Below are 17,416 nucleotides of genomic sequence, written 5' to 3'. Positions count from 1 at the left end.
ACGCGGGCCTCTCACTGTTGTGGCCTCTCCCGTTGCGGAGCACAGGCTCCGGACGCGCAGGCTCAGTGGCCATGGCTCACAGGCCCAGCCACTCTGCGGCATGTGGGATCCTCCCGGACCGGGACACGAACCCGTGTCCCCTGCATCGGCAGGCGGACTCTCAACCACTGCGCCACCAGGGAAGCCCTAGCCTTACTCGTGAAGCCATGTTAAGTTGGTGTTTGGCTCTTTGTAATAGAAAGTACTCTTACTGACATATACTGGGCAAGCTGGGTCTGCGGTCCTTCATTACTGCTGCGTCTTCCACTTACCAATTATTTACAGAGGTGCTTCTTTTCCGCAGGAACATATTCATTAATGAAATGTTAGCAAATATTTATCATATACCAATTGGAAATCAAACTACACCAATAGATGATTCAAAATGTGTTCACATGCTTTTGTTCTCGTGAATATATTTTTTTTCCTGTTTTAACTTCTGTGTTTATTTCATGCCCCTAAGAGTTTATGAAACTGTCCGGCTCTACATGGAGAAAGAGGTAACATTCATTTCTTGGTGGCGCACCACAAGCGTGCTGTCTGGGCAGAAAGCCCTTTTACACGCACTTGCAGGCTGATTGATTTCTTTGCGAGCTGCACAGTCGCAGCCTTGTGGGAAGAGTCCACCACGTTCAGACAGCAGTGACAGGTTTAGAAATGGTCTGTCTTTGTCCAAGCCGAAGTCTCTTCTGGATCCTTGATTATGTCTAAATGGTGCTCTTATCCTTACACAGAACCCACCTTCTCAGTCCACCAGGAAGCACTTGATTTGTTTCCCAGCCCCGAGGATGGGAGAAAGCAGCAGTCTAAAGGGTGATCACACAGCCAGGTGAGCTGTGGCTTGGGAGAAAATGGGTTTGAATGCTGAAAGAGTTTGGTATTATGCTAACCTATTTACTAAGGAGTCTGCTCAGCCCTGCCTGGGAAATTGGATGGGCAGGCAGGGAAGGATTCCGGACACTTCCATATGGGGACACTCCGGGTAGCTCTAATTGTCCTGGCTGGAGAGAGGGGGGTGAGCAGGCAGTCATGAGCCGGCAGTGCCCATGGTGCGTGTGACCTGGAGAAGACAGACCTACAGATGTGGGTGAATGAAGGTCTTCACAGCAAGCCCAGCTCTTGTGGGGGGAGCACCTTGGGCTCCAGCGCCCACAGAGGACTGATTTCCCTAGTGCTGTGGCTCAGGTTTGCTTAAGTGACAAGGACAGCCAGCGAACAGGACAACGGGACCAGGTGTTTCCTGGAGGACAGGCACCCTGATGGAGTCTTGACCAGGCGAGATGACCCTGGCCCATGGTCCTGACATGCCTGCACCCCTCTGTGGGTTTAGGAGGGCCCTGTCCCCACACAGTCGGCAAGGTGAAGACTGAAGACAGACAGCGGCTGTGATGTTAGAGTCTCCTAGGGCTGCCCTTAAAACTTCATTCATTCCTTGGGGCCAGCCAGACATCGTGTTAGATTCCAAGGATGAAGGAGAATAAGTGTGTGTGTTTGTTGGGTGGGTGAGGGGAAGGTGGTCTGTGTTGCGAGTCGAATAATATTTTGCATGTGCTAAACTAGCTTCTTATTCACAGAAATGTTGTCCTAATCCGTTCCTAAAATGAGAAATTTTATAACACAAAGTCATTCCATTTGTAAACACCAGGGGCTTGAGAAATAGGCCCACGGAGGGGCTGGGAAGCCTTAGAGCAGCTGGATTCAGCTTCTGAAATCATCCTCCAGATGTGCGCCAGACCCCGCCCAGCCCCTGGAGAGTGCCTGCCGCATGGCCCCCAGGCCCCCTCCCGGAGGTTTCCAAGTGAATCTCTCCCACTTGCTGTGACATGGCCTGCAATGTCCAGCGGAGGCCAGAGTCAGCCCACACCTCTGCGGATGAAAGAGTGTCGGGACTTTCTGGAGGAAGTAGACATGGCTTGTGACAATCTTTTGGAAAGAGAGGGTCCCCAAACCGGGACCAGGACAACCGCAGCCCCGCTGGAAAGGCCAGGCCTCTGGTCTCCGTCTCCGAGCCTCGCTCACCAGGTGTGTGCCCGGGAGCCTGCAGGACCGCTGGGCCCCCTGGTCCCTGAGGAGCCTCCAGTGCAGACCCTTCAACACTATTTCCCAGTGAAGTTACACACGCAGACCCAGAGGAAACTGACAAGAGTGGAAGATGCTCATCCCACAACCTTAAAATTGCATCCCATCCCCACTCCTCACACCCACCGGGCCCTAGGAATTAATCTGTTTTTTTTAGTGCAGTAATTATTTTGTGACAGGCACAATTATATGCATTGTATCTGTGCAGGCGTGACAAATCTGTTGATTTGTTAAACTGTGAACTGTTAAAATACGCCAATATTTTTGTAACTGCTTTGGCATTCTTCATTTTAAAAAATATATCAGGTGATTTAATAAAAAGTAAAAAAGGAATCGGGCCTGGCCTTTTTGAACCTCAAAGAGGTCCTGCCTGGCCTGGGTGGCAAGGTTCACCCAGGTGGAGAGAGGCCTTGCTCAGAGTGGGGTCCCTGGGCCAGTAGGTCTGCCTCGCCTAGAACTTGTTCAGAACACAGACTGCGCCTTTGCATAAGATCACCCAGTGATTCCTAACAGCCGCAGGGAGCACAGAAGATGTGTCCAGCGCTCTGTCCCCCAGCACTGGGCCCCTTGCTGTTTGGGGTGAAGGGGTGAGCCCCCTCCAAGGCAGCACAGAGCCCCCCAGGGAAGGTGAAGGTCATGGAGACCTGGGCTCCCAGATCCAGCCACTCCTCCCTCATTCACAAAAAATTATACTGTTACCACTTACTGACTTTTATTTGTCAATAAAAGCTCTATGGCAATTTGCTTTCTTTCTTGTTTTATAAGTCAAATTCCTGGAGACAGAAAGTAGAATGGTGGTTCCCAGGGCCTGGAGAGCAGCGGAGATGGGGCCTTCATGCTTAATGGGGACAGAGTTGCAGTTTTGCAAGATGGAAAGAGTTCTGGAGACGGAGCGGGTGATGGTTACACAACAAGGAAAATACCCTTAATGCCACTGAACTGTACACCTAAACATGGTTAAGATGGTAACTTTGATGTTACGTATATTTTACCGCATTAAAAAGAAGCGTTGGGCTTCCCTGGTGGCGCAGTGGTTGAGAATCCGCCTGCCGATGCAGGGGACATGGGTTCGTGCCCCGGTCTGGGAAGATCCCACATGCCGCGGAGCGGCTGGGCCCGTGAGCCATGGCTGCTGAGCCTGCGCATCCAGAGCCTGTGGTCCGCAACGGGAGAGGCCACAACAGTGAGAGGCCCGCGTACCGCAAAAAAAAAAAAAAAAAAAAAAAAAAAAGAAGCGTTAAGGAGGTGTAGTCAGTGGGACGCAGTGGCTGGTTCCTGGACAGGAAAGAGGAAGAAGCAGCTGTCCTGCCCGGCTCCTCCGGCTGTCCTGACTCACGGTTACACCCTCCACTTTCTCTTCCCAAAGCTGAACACTCTCACGGTCACCAACAAAGCACCTACAGAGGCTGCACCCGGGACCAACGAGGGCCCGGGACCTGATGGAGAGGACAGTGCGGGGCGCGGCTCAGCGGAGCCCGCCGCCGCGGGAAGGATTCTACCTCCGCGCGCGCGTTTAATGGGGGAGGCTGCCGCCGCGGAAAGGTTGCCGCCGCCGCGGGTAGGATTCTGCCGCCGCCGCGGGAAGGATTCTACCGCCGCGCGCGCGGAGAATGGGGGATGCTGCCGCCGCGGGAAGGATGCCGCCGCCAAGCGCGCGGAGAATGGGGGATGCCGCCGCCGCGGGAAGGATGCCGCCGCCAAGCGCGCGGAGAATGGGGGATGCCGCCGCCGCGGGAAGGATGCCGCCGCCAAGCGCGCGGAGAATGGGGGATGCCGCCGCCGCGGGAAGGATGCTGCCGCCGCGCGCGCGGAGGACGAAGGATGCAGCGGCGGCGGGGCGGCTGGGTTCCCGGCGGCCGAGGCCCGGGCAGAGGTGTGAGGGCTGTGGTTTGGCGCCACCACTTCCAGGCCAGGGCCCCGCGTCCTGTGTCTCCCCTTTGTGCTCGCGGGCTTCAACAACCGCCCTGAAGTGGGAGCTGGAGGAAAGGGGGCCCCTGGGCTCCCCAGGGCGGCGTGGGGTCGGGGGAGCAGCTACTGAGGCCTGAGGGGCGGGGCTGGGGAGGGATGGAGAAGGGGGCGGGGAGGAGGGGCCCTGGGGGTGGCCGGGAATGGGGGGGTGGGGGTGGTGAAGGGTCCCTGAGGAGCAGGGAGAGCTCCGGAGAGGCGTGGGCCAGAGGACCAAGGTGGGAGTCCGTCGCTTAGAGGCCGGGACGGCTATTGGACCTTGGCCTCCAGGAGGGTCAGATACAGACGCTGCCCTACAGGGCTTCTGAGGGGAGTAGAGGAAGGAGCGTGTGGCCCCAGCTGAGGCTCTGCACTTGGAATCCGGGCCGGGAGAGGAGGAGGCAGCGCAGAATCAGGCAAAGATGCAGAGGGTTTTGCCAGCTGCTCGGAATCTAGATGGCCTTCCCTTGGGCTAATGTGGTTGTCAAGAGAACCCTTTCCTGTAACCCTTGGGCAAGATCCAGGTCCACAAATCAAAGAACAGGTCACAGAGCTCCTACGCTGTCACAGCCCCTTGGCCCGCGCTCACCTCTGCATTCCCAGCCATCTCCCAGCCAGTGTTCCCCGGGCCGTGTGGTTACCACTGAACAGTTATCTGCCTGCTTTGCGGAGGAAATGAGAGCACGCCACCCTCCTGGTGCCGCCCACTCTCCAGCAGCCTTTGTTGGGTCCGGTGGAGACTGGCTGTTCCCTGAGTCCAGCGGCCGTACCTCCTGAGCTCCCACACCCTGTCCTGTGTCACACGTGGCACCCTTGCCCAGCATGCCGACCCCTTGGCCCTTGGTCTTCGCCTTAAAACTCCTGGTGGAGCTTGAAGACACTTCTAGCACTTCTGTTCCTGACCCTGGTCACCCCACCCTCCCCGCCTGTTAGCTCAGCACCAAGTCACTGCGTTATAATGGATTGTAAACCCACCTCTCTCCCCGCAGACTGTGGGCATTCCTTGGGGTCAGACCTACTTCGGTCGAGCCTGGTGTGGGGAGGTGGCGTTTCTTGCTTCTGTGATACGCAAACCCCAGGGCCCTTAGCCAGGCGGTTTCAAGGGCAGGCACAGAGGGACACTGTGATGGCCCGAGCCTCACAGCTCAGCTCAGCAGGCAGGGCTGCCCCAAGCACTGTATAAAGTAGCCGCCAGCGCCCCCTTTTGCAGATGAGGACCTGAGAGGTGCCACTGAGCAGCTGCAGTGCAGGAATTTGAAGACGGGTCACCCACAGGTACTGGCTGGGAATCCAGCACTGTGCCTGGGCAGGGGTTGGTGGTCCCAGAACCTGCAGGGTTGGGGGCGCCCGGATGCCCACTGTCTGGGCAGTGCCCACCCACCCTGCAGGACAGATGCCTGGGTGCTGGGGCGGGTCCTGCTCTTTCCGTGGTTGCCCAAAGCTCTGGTCGTGGCATCAGCTTTTCCGTGGCCTTAAAATGATTGCTATGTTCAGTTTGTATTTCAGCTCGTGGAAATGAGGAAGAAAATCCTGGTTGTATCAGGCTATAAATCTAGTGTTGTTCACTCCTAATTGCACATGGGGGCAGAGATGTTTCCACAAGTAAAATTCACAGGTGATCACCAAACCCAGGGGTTACCGAATACTCCAGTGTCAGACCCTCCAGAGTTCACAAACACTAAGCAAGACAAAATGGGCCCACAGGGAGCGAAGGAAGAGTAGGGAAGGGTGTGAGTCAAATTCCTAGTCTCCACCCCAGAGATCTGGCTTCTAGGCTGCGCTCAGGAGTCTGTATTTTAAATTCCCTGGTGATTTGGATACACCACGACTTGGAAGCCAGTGGCTTGAATGGCCCAGAAATCGGCCCCGCACCCCAGGAGGCCTCACCTCCCCATAAAAATGTGAGCGGATGGCCCAGGCTACACAGAGCAGCAGAAGGAGTGCGTGGGGAGTCCAGCCCCGGGGTGGGGTGGGGTGAGGCGGGGGGCACAGTGCTGACGCAGCCGGTAGCCTCGGAGGACTTTGGTTTTCCTATCTGAGAGAGAAGAAAATTAGACGAATTTTCCTGTTAGGAATTTATCTGATTCTATGAGACTTGAATTTCTTATTATTCACTGAGGGTGAGGATATTTTTAAAGGAATGGGGATCAGTCCCCGGAGGGGAATTGTCATGTGTTTAGTATCTCTTCTGGGTTCTGCTAAGGAATCTGGCAAGACCTTCCGTCCAGCTCTGTCATCTTCCTTCCCTTCTGATCAGAGGGCCAGTTATGCTGGTGACCCCTGACCCTCAGGCCTTTCACTCTTTGCCCAAGTCTCAGAAATCTTTCCTGACTTTCCTGCTCTTTCTTTCCCTGGAAACACCAGAATGGCCATTTTCAAACCTGGCTGTATATTAGAGTCACCTCTGGAGTTTTTATGAAATATTAATACTGGGGCCCTACCCCCAACAATTGAATCCAAACTTTGGAGGTGAGGCTGAGGCATCTGCATTTTTAAAGCTCCCCGACTATTTGAGATGCACAAGATGGTTGGACCAGCTCCCCATGGTTGGTCTGGAAGCAGAGTGACTGGGTCTCCAGCCACTACTTAACCCAAGTAAGAGGGAGCGAAAGTGTAGGGTTGAATTTGCTGTGTTGCCAGGTCCTCTCTGCCCAGGTCCACATGCCAGCATTTTAGATACACCAGATCAATAGTTACAGGATAAAGCATCACATATACTGTCGACGTGAAATGAAAGAGCCAGGCCAACTGGCACCACCACACACCCAACCGGCTGACCCGAGTCACGTCTCCTGAGGTTCAGTTTTCTCATTTGCAAAGTGAGGCCAGCATTTTCCTCTGGTTATGTGATGGATCAAATGGGATAATGTATATGAACTGGCTTTAGAAACTATCAAGTGCTATAAAAATTGAGTGGGTTTAAGCACCTTATATGTAGAAGGAGTTCACATATTCAACTAAAATTATGTCAGTTCTTCCCAAATTGACTGACATGTATGTATTGAGTGCAATACCAATACTAATCAAAATCCCAGCGAGCTTTTTTTTTAATAGAAATCAACAAACTGCTTCAAGAATTTGCATGGAAATGCAAAAGACCCTGAATAGTCCAAACAGCTCTGAAAAAGAAGTACAAACTTGGAGGACTCACATTCCCTGGTTACAAGCAACAGTAGTCAAAATAGTGTCAGCGGGGCTTCCCTGGTGGCGCAGTGGTTGAGAGTCCGCCTGCCGATGCAGGGGACACGGGTTTGTGCCCCGGTCCGGGAAGATCCCACAGGCCGCGGAGCGGCTGGGCCCGTGAGCCATGGCCACTGAGCCTGCGCGTCCGGAGCCTGTGCTCTGCAACGGGAGAGGCCGCAACAGTGAGAGGCCCGCGTACCGCAAAAAAAAAAAAAAAAAATAGTATCAGCGTAAAGACAGGCAAGTAGTTCAATGAAACGGAATATTGAACTCCAAAATAGACCCATAGATAACTGGCCATTGGATTTTTGACAAAATTACTAAGGCAGTTTAATGGAGAAAGAATAATCTTTCAATAAATGATGCTGGAACAACTGGAGAGCCACATATATATATATATATATATATACATACACACCTTTATCTCATACCATTGATAGGAATTAACTTGAAATGGAACACAGATGTAAATAAAAGGCAAAAGAGCTGAAACTATAAAACTACTAGAAGAAAACAGGAGAAAAATCTTAGTGACCTAACATAGGCAATGATCTATTAAATAGGACACAAAAAGCAAAAATTAATAAATTAGATTTCATCAACATTTAAAACTTCTCCTCCTCCAAAGATAGTGCTAAAAAATTAAAAAACAAGCCACAGGCTGGAAGAAAGTATTTCCAAAACATGTATCTGACAAAGGACTTACATCCACAATGGATAAAGAATGCATACAGCTAAATGAAAACAACCCAATGTTTTAATAAAATGGACAAAAGATTTAAAGTATGTTTATAAGTGAAGATGTGTGTGTGGCAGATGAACATGTGAAAAGATGCTGTAACCTTACTAATCAATGAGATACCTACTAGAATAGCTAAAGGTAAAACGTCTGTGGCAAGGATCTGGGGTGACTGGAACTCCTGTGCACCGATGGTCAGAATGAAAAACATTACGGTCACTTGGGAAAACAGTTTGACCATTTCTTATAACATTAAATATACACTTACCATGGGATCCAGGACCTTCACTCCTACCATATGTCCACAGCAGATTGCACTCAAATGTTCTTATCAACTTTGTTCATAACAGCCCCAAACTGCACATACCTCCAATGATCATCAACCTGTGAATGGATAAACAGATTGTGGTACATCCATACAGTGGAATACTACTCAGAAAGGAAAAAGGATGAATTAGAGATGTGTGTGTTGGCATGGATGAATTGCTAAAATATTCTTCTAAGTGAAAGAAACTGGACACAAAGGCTATAGACTATTTGATTTCACTTATGTGAAATTCTAGAAAGGCAAAACTCTGGTGATAGAAAGCAGATCAGAGGTTGCCACGGGTCAGGCAGTAGGAGTAGGGGGATTGAATACAGAGGGGCATGAGAGCACTTTTGGAGAGATGGAAATATTCTCATGATTGTGCTGTTAGTACCTAACTGTATACACTTGTCAGTACTCACTGAATTGTTTAATTAAAAATGGTGAGCTTTGTTGTATGTAAATTATATTTCAAGGAAGCTGACCAAGAAAATTACTGAAGTCTTCTGCCTGTGCTGCAGATAGAGATCTGTACACAGGATGGAGAAGTTGGTTCTAACCATGAGAGGGAGAACAGGCTGGAGGGTGTTTGATCCAAGTCTTGAAAGATGGATAGATAACGATTTGCCGAGTAATAAAGGAGAGAAAACAATTTTAGGCAGCGTGGGCAGAAGAACAAAATCTCACAAGCTGGAAATAGCCAGACAGATTCTAGGAAATGCAAGTGGTTGGTTGAAACCTAAGGTTCCAGGAAGAGCATGTCCGGAAGTGAAAATGTGGGTGGCAGTACAGCTTGAAGGGTCTCATACCACATACTAAGGCACTTAGGTTATATCCTATAAACAAAAAGAAATTGCTGAATAGTTTTAAGCTGTAATAAACATACTCAGCTTTGTGTTTTGTAAATATTACTCTGGAAGCAGGGAGGAGGACAGATTGGAGTGGACAGCAAGATTGAAGGCTGAGAAACCAATCAAAAGACTAATAAGACGAAAAAAGAAGCAGACTCACAGATACTGAGAACAGACTAGTGGTTACCCGTGGGGAGGGGAGGGAGGGGTAATATAGAGGTGGGGGAGGGGAGGTACAAACTGTTGGGTGTCAGATAGGCTCAAGGATGTAGTGTACAACACAGGGAATATTTTGTAATTGCAATATCTTGTAATAGCTATAAATGGAAAGTCACCTTTAGAAATTGTATTTAAAAAAAGACTATTGCCATCATTCAGATAAGATACACCATGAGTTTTGTTCTGTGGCGTAGAATGATGCAGAGGGAAGAGTGATGAGAGGCATTAAGGGGGTACAACTGGACAGAATGTGTCTGAGGGTGTGCATAACAGAAGGAAGAAAGGCAAAGAGGACTCCTTGGATTCTGGCCTGGGTGACGGGGTGGCTGGTGGTGACTTTTGTCAAGATTGTGAATACAAGGAAGAGTGAGTTTGGGAGGGAAAGATGAGTTCAGTTTGGGGCATGTTGGGTTTTATAACGGTCCGTTCTAGTAGAGTGTCTGAAAGGAAATTGAATACCCAAGAGTAAAATTCAAGAGAGAGATCCAGACTTGATGTGTGGTTTAAAGTCATCCACACATAGATGGCAGCTGAAGCTAAGGGGTGAATGAGGGTGAACGCAGAGGGGCAGGTTATGAAAGGGATGAGTGGAGAACGGGAAGTCTTCATAGGAGCTGAGAAATGACGGTCCAAGAAATAATGGCGCAGCTGAAGCAGGAAGAGTGTGGTGGGGAGAAGCAGACCAATGAGGGAGATGTTAGAGAAAGATGGTCAAACACTGTCCAGTGCCACCTAGAGGTCAAACATGATGAAGACAAGAAAGAGGCCATTGGAACTGCCAAGCGGGAGGTCGTTGCTGTTATGTGCCAAGGTGGTTGCTGTGACGTGGTGGCAGAGCCTGATGGCAGAAGGCCAAGCTATGAGTGAGATGGAAAGAAATGTGGACAGTCAGCAGGCAGTTTGGCTGTGACATGAAAGAGAGAGGAAGGTAGTGAGTAGGTAGGGAGAGGTGTAGGATCAAAGTGTTTGTTTTATAAAATATTGGGAGACTTGACAAACTTCATTGGCTGTTGAGGAAAAGCCAGTGGAGTAGAAGTTGAAAATATACAAGGAAGGAGTGACCACAGGACTCCACAGGAAGGAGTCCACCCTCAGGTGCACTTTTGTGGTCCATGCTCTGGACCCTTCTCCCTCCAGCTCGCCCCCCATCACTGCTCCATGGCCCTTCAGCGATCTCTGACCATTGTGCTCCTGCAGACTGGTCTAGCTCCTTCTGTCTCCCCGTACATGCTCTTCTCTCTCCTTGGAAGGGTCTTGCCTCCGGGCAAAGCCAAGCCTTCTTCTGTTCAGCATTTTCTGGCTCTACAGGCATGCCTGGGGGCTCCCTCTGCTACGTTCCTCCTACACTCTCTCCTACTTCGGTTACAGCAATGATCTTGTCACAGTAGAATTTCTTGCTATGATATTGTGATTTATAAGAAATATACATTTGGTCATTCAGATGACCAAAATATATTTCTCATCTCTACTGTGGTTTTCTTCCATGGTTCCTGGCTCACAGCTCTGACGACCTTGGAATTTCCTGATCAGTAAGAGCCATGCGAGCATCTCTTGTTACAATATTTGGTCTCTTGTCCTCAGTTCCTGAAATTGCTTCAGAGCCATCAAGGTGAAATGGGTATCTTGTTATTCATAATAAGCCCCTTGCCACCGCAACTGGGTTTAGGTTGACGAGGTGACTTTTGGAAGGTACTTAGGATGGGGGCTGGTTGCCAGGGGAACCAACCAGGAAATGGGTGGAACTTTCAGCCCCACCCTCTGATTTCCAGGGAGAGGAGAGGGGCTGGAGATTGAATCAGTTGCTGATAATTTAATCATGGTTTGAGCAATCATGCCTATAAAATGAAGATTCCACATAAACCCAAAAGGATGGGGTTCGGAGAGCTTCTCGGTTGGGGAACCCAAACCCTTCCATGTGCCACCTCGTTGGGGACTTGACCCTCCTGTATCCCTTCATCTGGCTGGTGGTTTGTATCCTTTAATATCCTTTTTAATAAACTGGTAATCTAGCAAGTAAACAGGTTTCCTGAGTTCTGTGAGCCACTCTAGCAAACTAGTTGAACCCAAAGAGGGGGCTGTGGGAACCTCTGATGTATAGCCGGTCGGTCAGAAGCACAGGTGACAACGCAGACATCTCCGGGCAGATAGGGTCAGAATTCAGTTGAATTATAGGACACTCAGCTGTTGTCCAGAGAATTGCTTGGTGGTGTCGGGGGGGAAACCTCCCATCCACACATTGGAATTGGGTCCAGAACCTCATTACTTGCATATCTCTTAACTAGACTGTAAACTTTTGAAGTTAAGGACTGTCTTTTCATGCTGTATCCCTAGCTCTTGGAACAATGATAAGTTCTTAGTAACTTGATGAATGAATGAGTGAATAGATGAATGAACGCATGAATAAGAGAATGAACAGCGGAGAGAGAGACCCAGGACTCTGACCCAGTGGGCCAGCACCTGCCCAGCATCCTATGAACAAGGTGTTCTGTGAGTGTTGTTTCATTTAATCCTCACAGTAACTTCGAGGTCAATACCACTAGCTTATTAGTTAGTCCTCACTTTACAAGCAAGGGAACCGAGGCTTAGAAAAGTGGTTGTCCAAGGTTATACGGAATCTCATTTGCAGAATGGGGCTCTGAACTCTGGCCTGTGAAGGTCTCTGTCTATTCTGCATCTTTCACATCCAGCTCCTTGAGCCTCACGGTCTCAGTAAGTGATTAAATGCTTGGATTTTTGAGCCAAATAAACCCCGGGCTCAAATCCCAGCTGTGCCACTTAGGAGCTGCTGTCCTTAGGCAAGTTCCTCAACCTCTTAAAGCCGCAACACTATCTGTACATGGGGGTGATGAGATGATGGTGGAAGCAGTGGAGGAAGCAGCAGCGCTGCCCTGAAGTGTGAGACCTTGTGTTCAGAGCTCTTTGCACAGTGCCTGGCACGGGGTGAAGTCTCCGTACATATTAACCATCGCTTTTATTGCTTTTAAAGGGAAATAGATTCAGAAGTTTTCTTACAGCCTAGATCTATTCAAATCCTGGTGAACAGACTCACACCCCTTTATAAACCAGGGTAGCAAATTATTAGTTCACGATAAGAGTGCCAAGCAGGTCAGACACCAAGTCACCCTCCCTTTCTCCCCGCTGGGGACAGTGGCATGGACACACTGAGAAACTCTTATTACCCGCTTCGCAGTTTTTCAGATTCTGTTATGACTATTATTCCTTTCTTTGAAATGTCGTCCTGGCTTCTTTTCACAGAGTGTCACGTTTCCGAGTTCATTCACATTGAGCTGGTAGTGAAAGTCTCCTTAATTTAAACCTTCAATCAAAGAGGATGACCCGTCCCTTTTGAGCCCAAGATCTTGGGCTCTGTCTTACTTTGAGAACGGAAGTCCCTCCCCCGTCCACTGATGACACTGTTTATCCTCAAAGGAGAGAAAAGCAGGTTTTCATTTATGGGCCAGACGATGTATCATATAGAGTTGGGAAGACTTCCCCGCTGGAGATCTCAGCAGCAGAGGGCCAGGCGTGTAGTCAAAAGACATCATTGATGTGACGGGAACAGAAGCCAGTGCCCTCAGCTGCCCTGAGGATGTCTTTCCGGAGATGTTTGTCTGGTCTGACATTTCTGACATTTGCAAGTGGGACTGCCATCTTAAGTGAGGAAGCAGTTGGTAGCTCTCTCCTCCAATCGGCCCTGAAATGGCGTGAAATCCCTTTGTTTTCAACAGCCCACAAGGGGACCCGAGAGATGTGATGTCCTTACAGGAAGGTCTTTTTTTTTTTTTTTTTGGCCATGCAGTGCAGCATGTGAGATCTTAGTTCCCCGACCAGGGATTGAACCCATGCACCCTGCAGTGGAAGTGTAGAGTCCTAACCACTGCACCGCCAGGGAAGTCCCACAGAAAGCTCTTAAATCACAGCTGGGTCCTGGCCTGAGAGCTGCCAAGTGTGTTCTGTTCTGTCCTTCTCTCTGTCTCTCTATTTTTGTCTTTCTCTGCACCCCCCTTGTACTCTCTTTGTGTGTGTGTGAACCTACGCTTTAATAAAACCTACCATGTAGGTTAAATATATTTAGGATAAAATGTACTTTTATCGTAACTCCTTTTAACATTAAATAAAAATTCGGAAAGGTCAAGGAATGTGTCATGGGAGTATCAGGAAAGAGCAAATCTCAAACACTGTATCTGAGAAAAGATGCTTCCAATCTGGATTTAGGGGTCCAGTCTCCACAGAACCAAGTTTCCCATCTTAGCCTCACATTCTGATGATTTTTGGACTGTTCATTTTCCCCTAAGTAAGAAAACACAGAGCGTGTTATATGTGAGGTCATGTTCGCTCAGACCGTACTCCTGGTGATGGGACTGAGGTGTCCTATAAGCTCAGAGATTCCACCACAAGCCTTCACATTGACAGTGATGACATTTCTAAGGCATTAGACACACCAACCCAAGGATATACCACACCATAGTGAAGGCGTGGCTTTCCAACTTCAGGTAAAGGTATTTTTCCTTCAAGCATAATTTGTTTTTCAGGTTGGCCTAATTTCTTTCCTGGCTGAGCTGTGGAGTTGAAGCTTACTGGCCCACCAGCTGGGTCAGGTGGGTTAGGGGATATCTTCACTCCTTCATCCAAGTCCATGAGATGATGCTTCCAGCATCCTGTCCTCACAATCCCACATCCCCCATAACCTCCGTATCCCCACCTGCCCTAGTGACACCTGGGGCCTCACGAGACCTTGGAAGTGCTTCCCCTCCCTTGGCCCACCTCCTATCCTTCTACCTTGACCTACTTTCCAATCTCTTCCTGCATCCTATTCATCTACCCAGTAGAAACATGCTCGCCTTCCCATCTTAACAATTGGCGGTGGGGGGCAGGGAGGCGGGGGTGAGGGGGCGTGGCTGATTTGTAGTCTTTGCCAATGTCTGTAGTGTAAACACTCCCATTGTGAGACTGTTTCAAGCCAGTTGTAACACGATGCTCATGGAATTCCTGAAAATGTAATAATCAGCTGTCCCCAAAGTAGGGGGGTTCTGGGACATCACTGCAGCCTTCCCTTGACTCTGCCTTACTTGACCCATCTTTCTCTCCCTCTTGGTGATGAAACGTCTCAAAGAGCAATCTACAACCATCACTTACACTTCCTGACTTTGTGCCATCCCAAGGCCTTTACAATTGGAGAGGTTTTAACCTGGTCAGGATCATTAGTAATTTTTGTTGTTGTTACGAAAGTTATCCATGCAAAATCCAAAAGCAAAAAAAAATTTCATCCACAAGAATGGAGTTTGAAAGAATTACTGTCGATGAGCTTTGAATCGCAAGCCTACGTTCTTGTTCCGCATTTTCTTTAGCGTCTCTGCACCATCGGTCACTAGTGACCAGAGGTGCCCTCCTCTTCTGCCAGGGGCTCTCTTTTCTGTGGCCTCCCCGAGGCTGCACTGTCCCTTGCTTCTTCCTCCCCCACTCCCACGATGACCTCGTCCCAGAGCTCTGACCTCTGACGTCTTTTCCCTTCATTAGCTCCATCGACCTTGACGTTGGTGACTCAAAAGCACACACTTCCACGCGGGACTTCTCCTGAGCTCCAGTGCCATGGCTCAGCTGCCTGCAGGTCCTTTCTGAATAGTCCAGAATAGAATCCACCAGCTTGACATCGTCATCTTCTCCGCTGTCTGCATTTCCTCTTTCTGTTCAAGGGGCTCTGTCCTTCCAGCCTCTCAGGCTCCAGTATCATAGGACTCCTCTGCACTCTTCACCCACACATCCTGCTTGTGGAATCTCCCAGCTACCTTCTATTCACTTGCACCTCCACACCAGTACCTACTGGCGTACCTTCTGGCCTCTAGAACTGGTAAGATTCCTCTCCAATTGATAAGAAACCCAGCTCTAAGATTCATAATTGTAAAGCTTAGCTCTGACCAATCTCACCTTCCTGCTCAAATACCTTTGATTACACCTGAGGTTTACACATCAAGGCCCTCAATGGATGACCCTGGTCACGTCCCAACGTTATCTCCCGTGCCAGCGTTCACCTGCCCCTGAACTTGGTCCACGTTGGTCCCTCTGCCTGGAGCCCCTCGTCTCCTGTTCCTCCATTTCTAAATCTACCCATCTTCAAGTTCAAAGGCCACCTCTTCCGTGAACTCTTTTCTGAGCTTCCCCAGCTGTAAGTAATTGCACCTCCATTCTCTGAGCTCTCAGAACACTTTTCTTTTGTGACACATCACTTTCTGCCTTGCATTAGAGACGTTTGTGAAAGGAAGGAGGAAAACTTAACATTTATTAGATCATTCATCGCATTAAGACTTTTTATTAGCTCCTTCAAGGTTTACACAAGGTTTACACCTGGGAGGTGTATACTATTACTCCTTGTTACAGAAGATGAAACAGTTGCTCAGAGTGGCACTCTGAAATTGAATTCTGATGGCAGCCTTCATATCTGTGCTGTTTCCACTCCATCGCGTGTTATGTCTAACCTCCTCTGGATGGTAACCTCCTTGAGAGTAAGGACCGTGTCTGTTTCATCTTTACACACCTCAAGACTCCTGGCGCTGGGCTCGGCACCCGGCCGGCACTCTGACGGCTGTGGGACTAGATGAAGGCTGAGCTGACTGACTGGTCCGTGCACTGCCCTTTCCCAGCCGTGCTGCGCATTGCAGCTGTGCATTCCAGAGTTACACGTGCTGTAATGACCTCATAGCCCATCCAGTTTAAGTGTTTTTCCCTGTTCTCTGTGTCCTGCTTATGTGTCTCTCTTTGATTGGCAAGCTTTGAAGGAGGCAGACATGGAATCTGCGGTACTCTTTTGTTCAGATCCTAAGCATAACAATCAACAGATGATTCCTGGGGATGGAAACAAGTTGTTTTTCAATTTATTGATGATGATTTTGTGCTGCTTTTTGGACCAAGTCTACTTGCATTTCCTCCACCTCATTTTTAAAATTATTGATTGATTGATTTTGGCTGCACTGGGTCTTAGTTGCGGCATGTGCGGCACGTGAACTCTTAGTTGCGGCATGTGGACTCTTAGTTGTGGCATACATGTGGTAGGGGATCTAAAGCCTCCATCTCATTTTAACCACAGAAATTGTGGCTAGAGTCCACTGTGACCTCACTTTTGTATGAACATTATTAATGCTCAAGACCCCCAGCCTATTACGACCTATTTTACTCCTCCCTCCGCGTTCTCCCCCCTTCCCCTCCCCCCACCCCCAGTGGCCCAGAGCCCTCCCTCCGTCTCTGCGCGTCTGAGCAGGTACAGGGGGAGGCGTCCTGCCAGCCACACAAGTGGTCCTGACTTCCTCCGCCGAAGCTCCCCTGCCCTTCCTCTCTGCTGCTTAACTCATCCTACAGGCTAGCTGGGACTAGACGACTGTTCACGGAATTGCTGCATTAACTCCTTACTCCTTCCAGCTGGGCAGTAGCTTTATGGCGTAATTCAGTTGAAGAAGTAACTATAATGGCGGGAACTCAGGCACCACGGTGTCCTGTTGAGAAAGATGTTTTAGGGCAAGAGGACTCTCCTGCGGGCCCTCCCGTGGCACCGGCCGCCTGACTGGCTGGTCCCGTCCACACACCATCATCCGCCTCCACCACGCTGCGCTTGATTTGCGGCAGGAAGTGGCGAGGAGCCAACGTCCCATTGCTGCCCTCTTACGCATCTGACGCACAGTGACTCACACATCGGGTTGATAACACCGCCGACAAACAGAAAGGTGATTCCCCCAAGAGCAAGCGTGATCCACGGGCCCCGTGGGGCTGCGAACTCCCCCGGCCTCAGGACGTGCTGAGGAGCCTCCAAGACCAGGGGGACAGGGCTTCTGCTCGGCTGACTTCTCTACCAGCGACGCCCCTGACAGAGTGACATGGTGCCGCGTCCTGCGACCCCCGCCCCCAGTGCTCTCTGAGGCCCACGACGGGGCCCCCCAGAGATGCCAGGGCCCGTGGGCAGGGCCAGAGAGGGAGGGGGGCCCACGCTTCCCTGTCCTGCCCAGGGTGGGTGAGCATGTTCCTGCAGGTCCTTTTGCTTTTCCAAGAGCACCAAAGAGTCTCTGACTC

General features: G+C 49.9%; 1 protein-coding gene across 6 annotated transcripts in view; it reads left to right on the top strand.

The window, feature by feature from the left end:
* The window catches only part of CDK8 (cyclin dependent kinase 8), a 152,038-nt gene that overhangs the window by 118,870 nt on the left and 15,752 nt on the right, over positions 1-17,416 (top strand). The window contains exons 13-14 of one of the 6 annotated variants that reach the window (XM_033409442.2): positions 774-868; positions 1,685-2,864. The exons of 1 other annotated variant lie outside the window; for it this stretch is intronic. In XM_033409442.2, the coding sequence (XP_033265333.1) occupies positions 774-868; positions 1,685-1,748 (159 nt within the window). In that variant the 3' untranslated portion in view covers positions 1,749-2,864. Of the gene's footprint in view, positions 1-773; positions 3,124-17,416 lie in introns of those variants that run through there. 4 more of the 6 variants (XM_033409443.2, XM_033409441.2, XM_033409440.2 and 1 more) reach the window with 4 other exon arrangements.

Source organism: Orcinus orca, chromosome 18 (assembly GCF_937001465.1).
Source record: "Orcinus orca chromosome 18, mOrcOrc1.1, whole genome shotgun sequence".
Classification (NCBI taxonomy): Eukaryota; Metazoa; Chordata; class Mammalia; order Artiodactyla; family Delphinidae; genus Orcinus; species Orcinus orca.
This window is presented reverse-complemented; position numbering and strand designations above follow the sequence as displayed.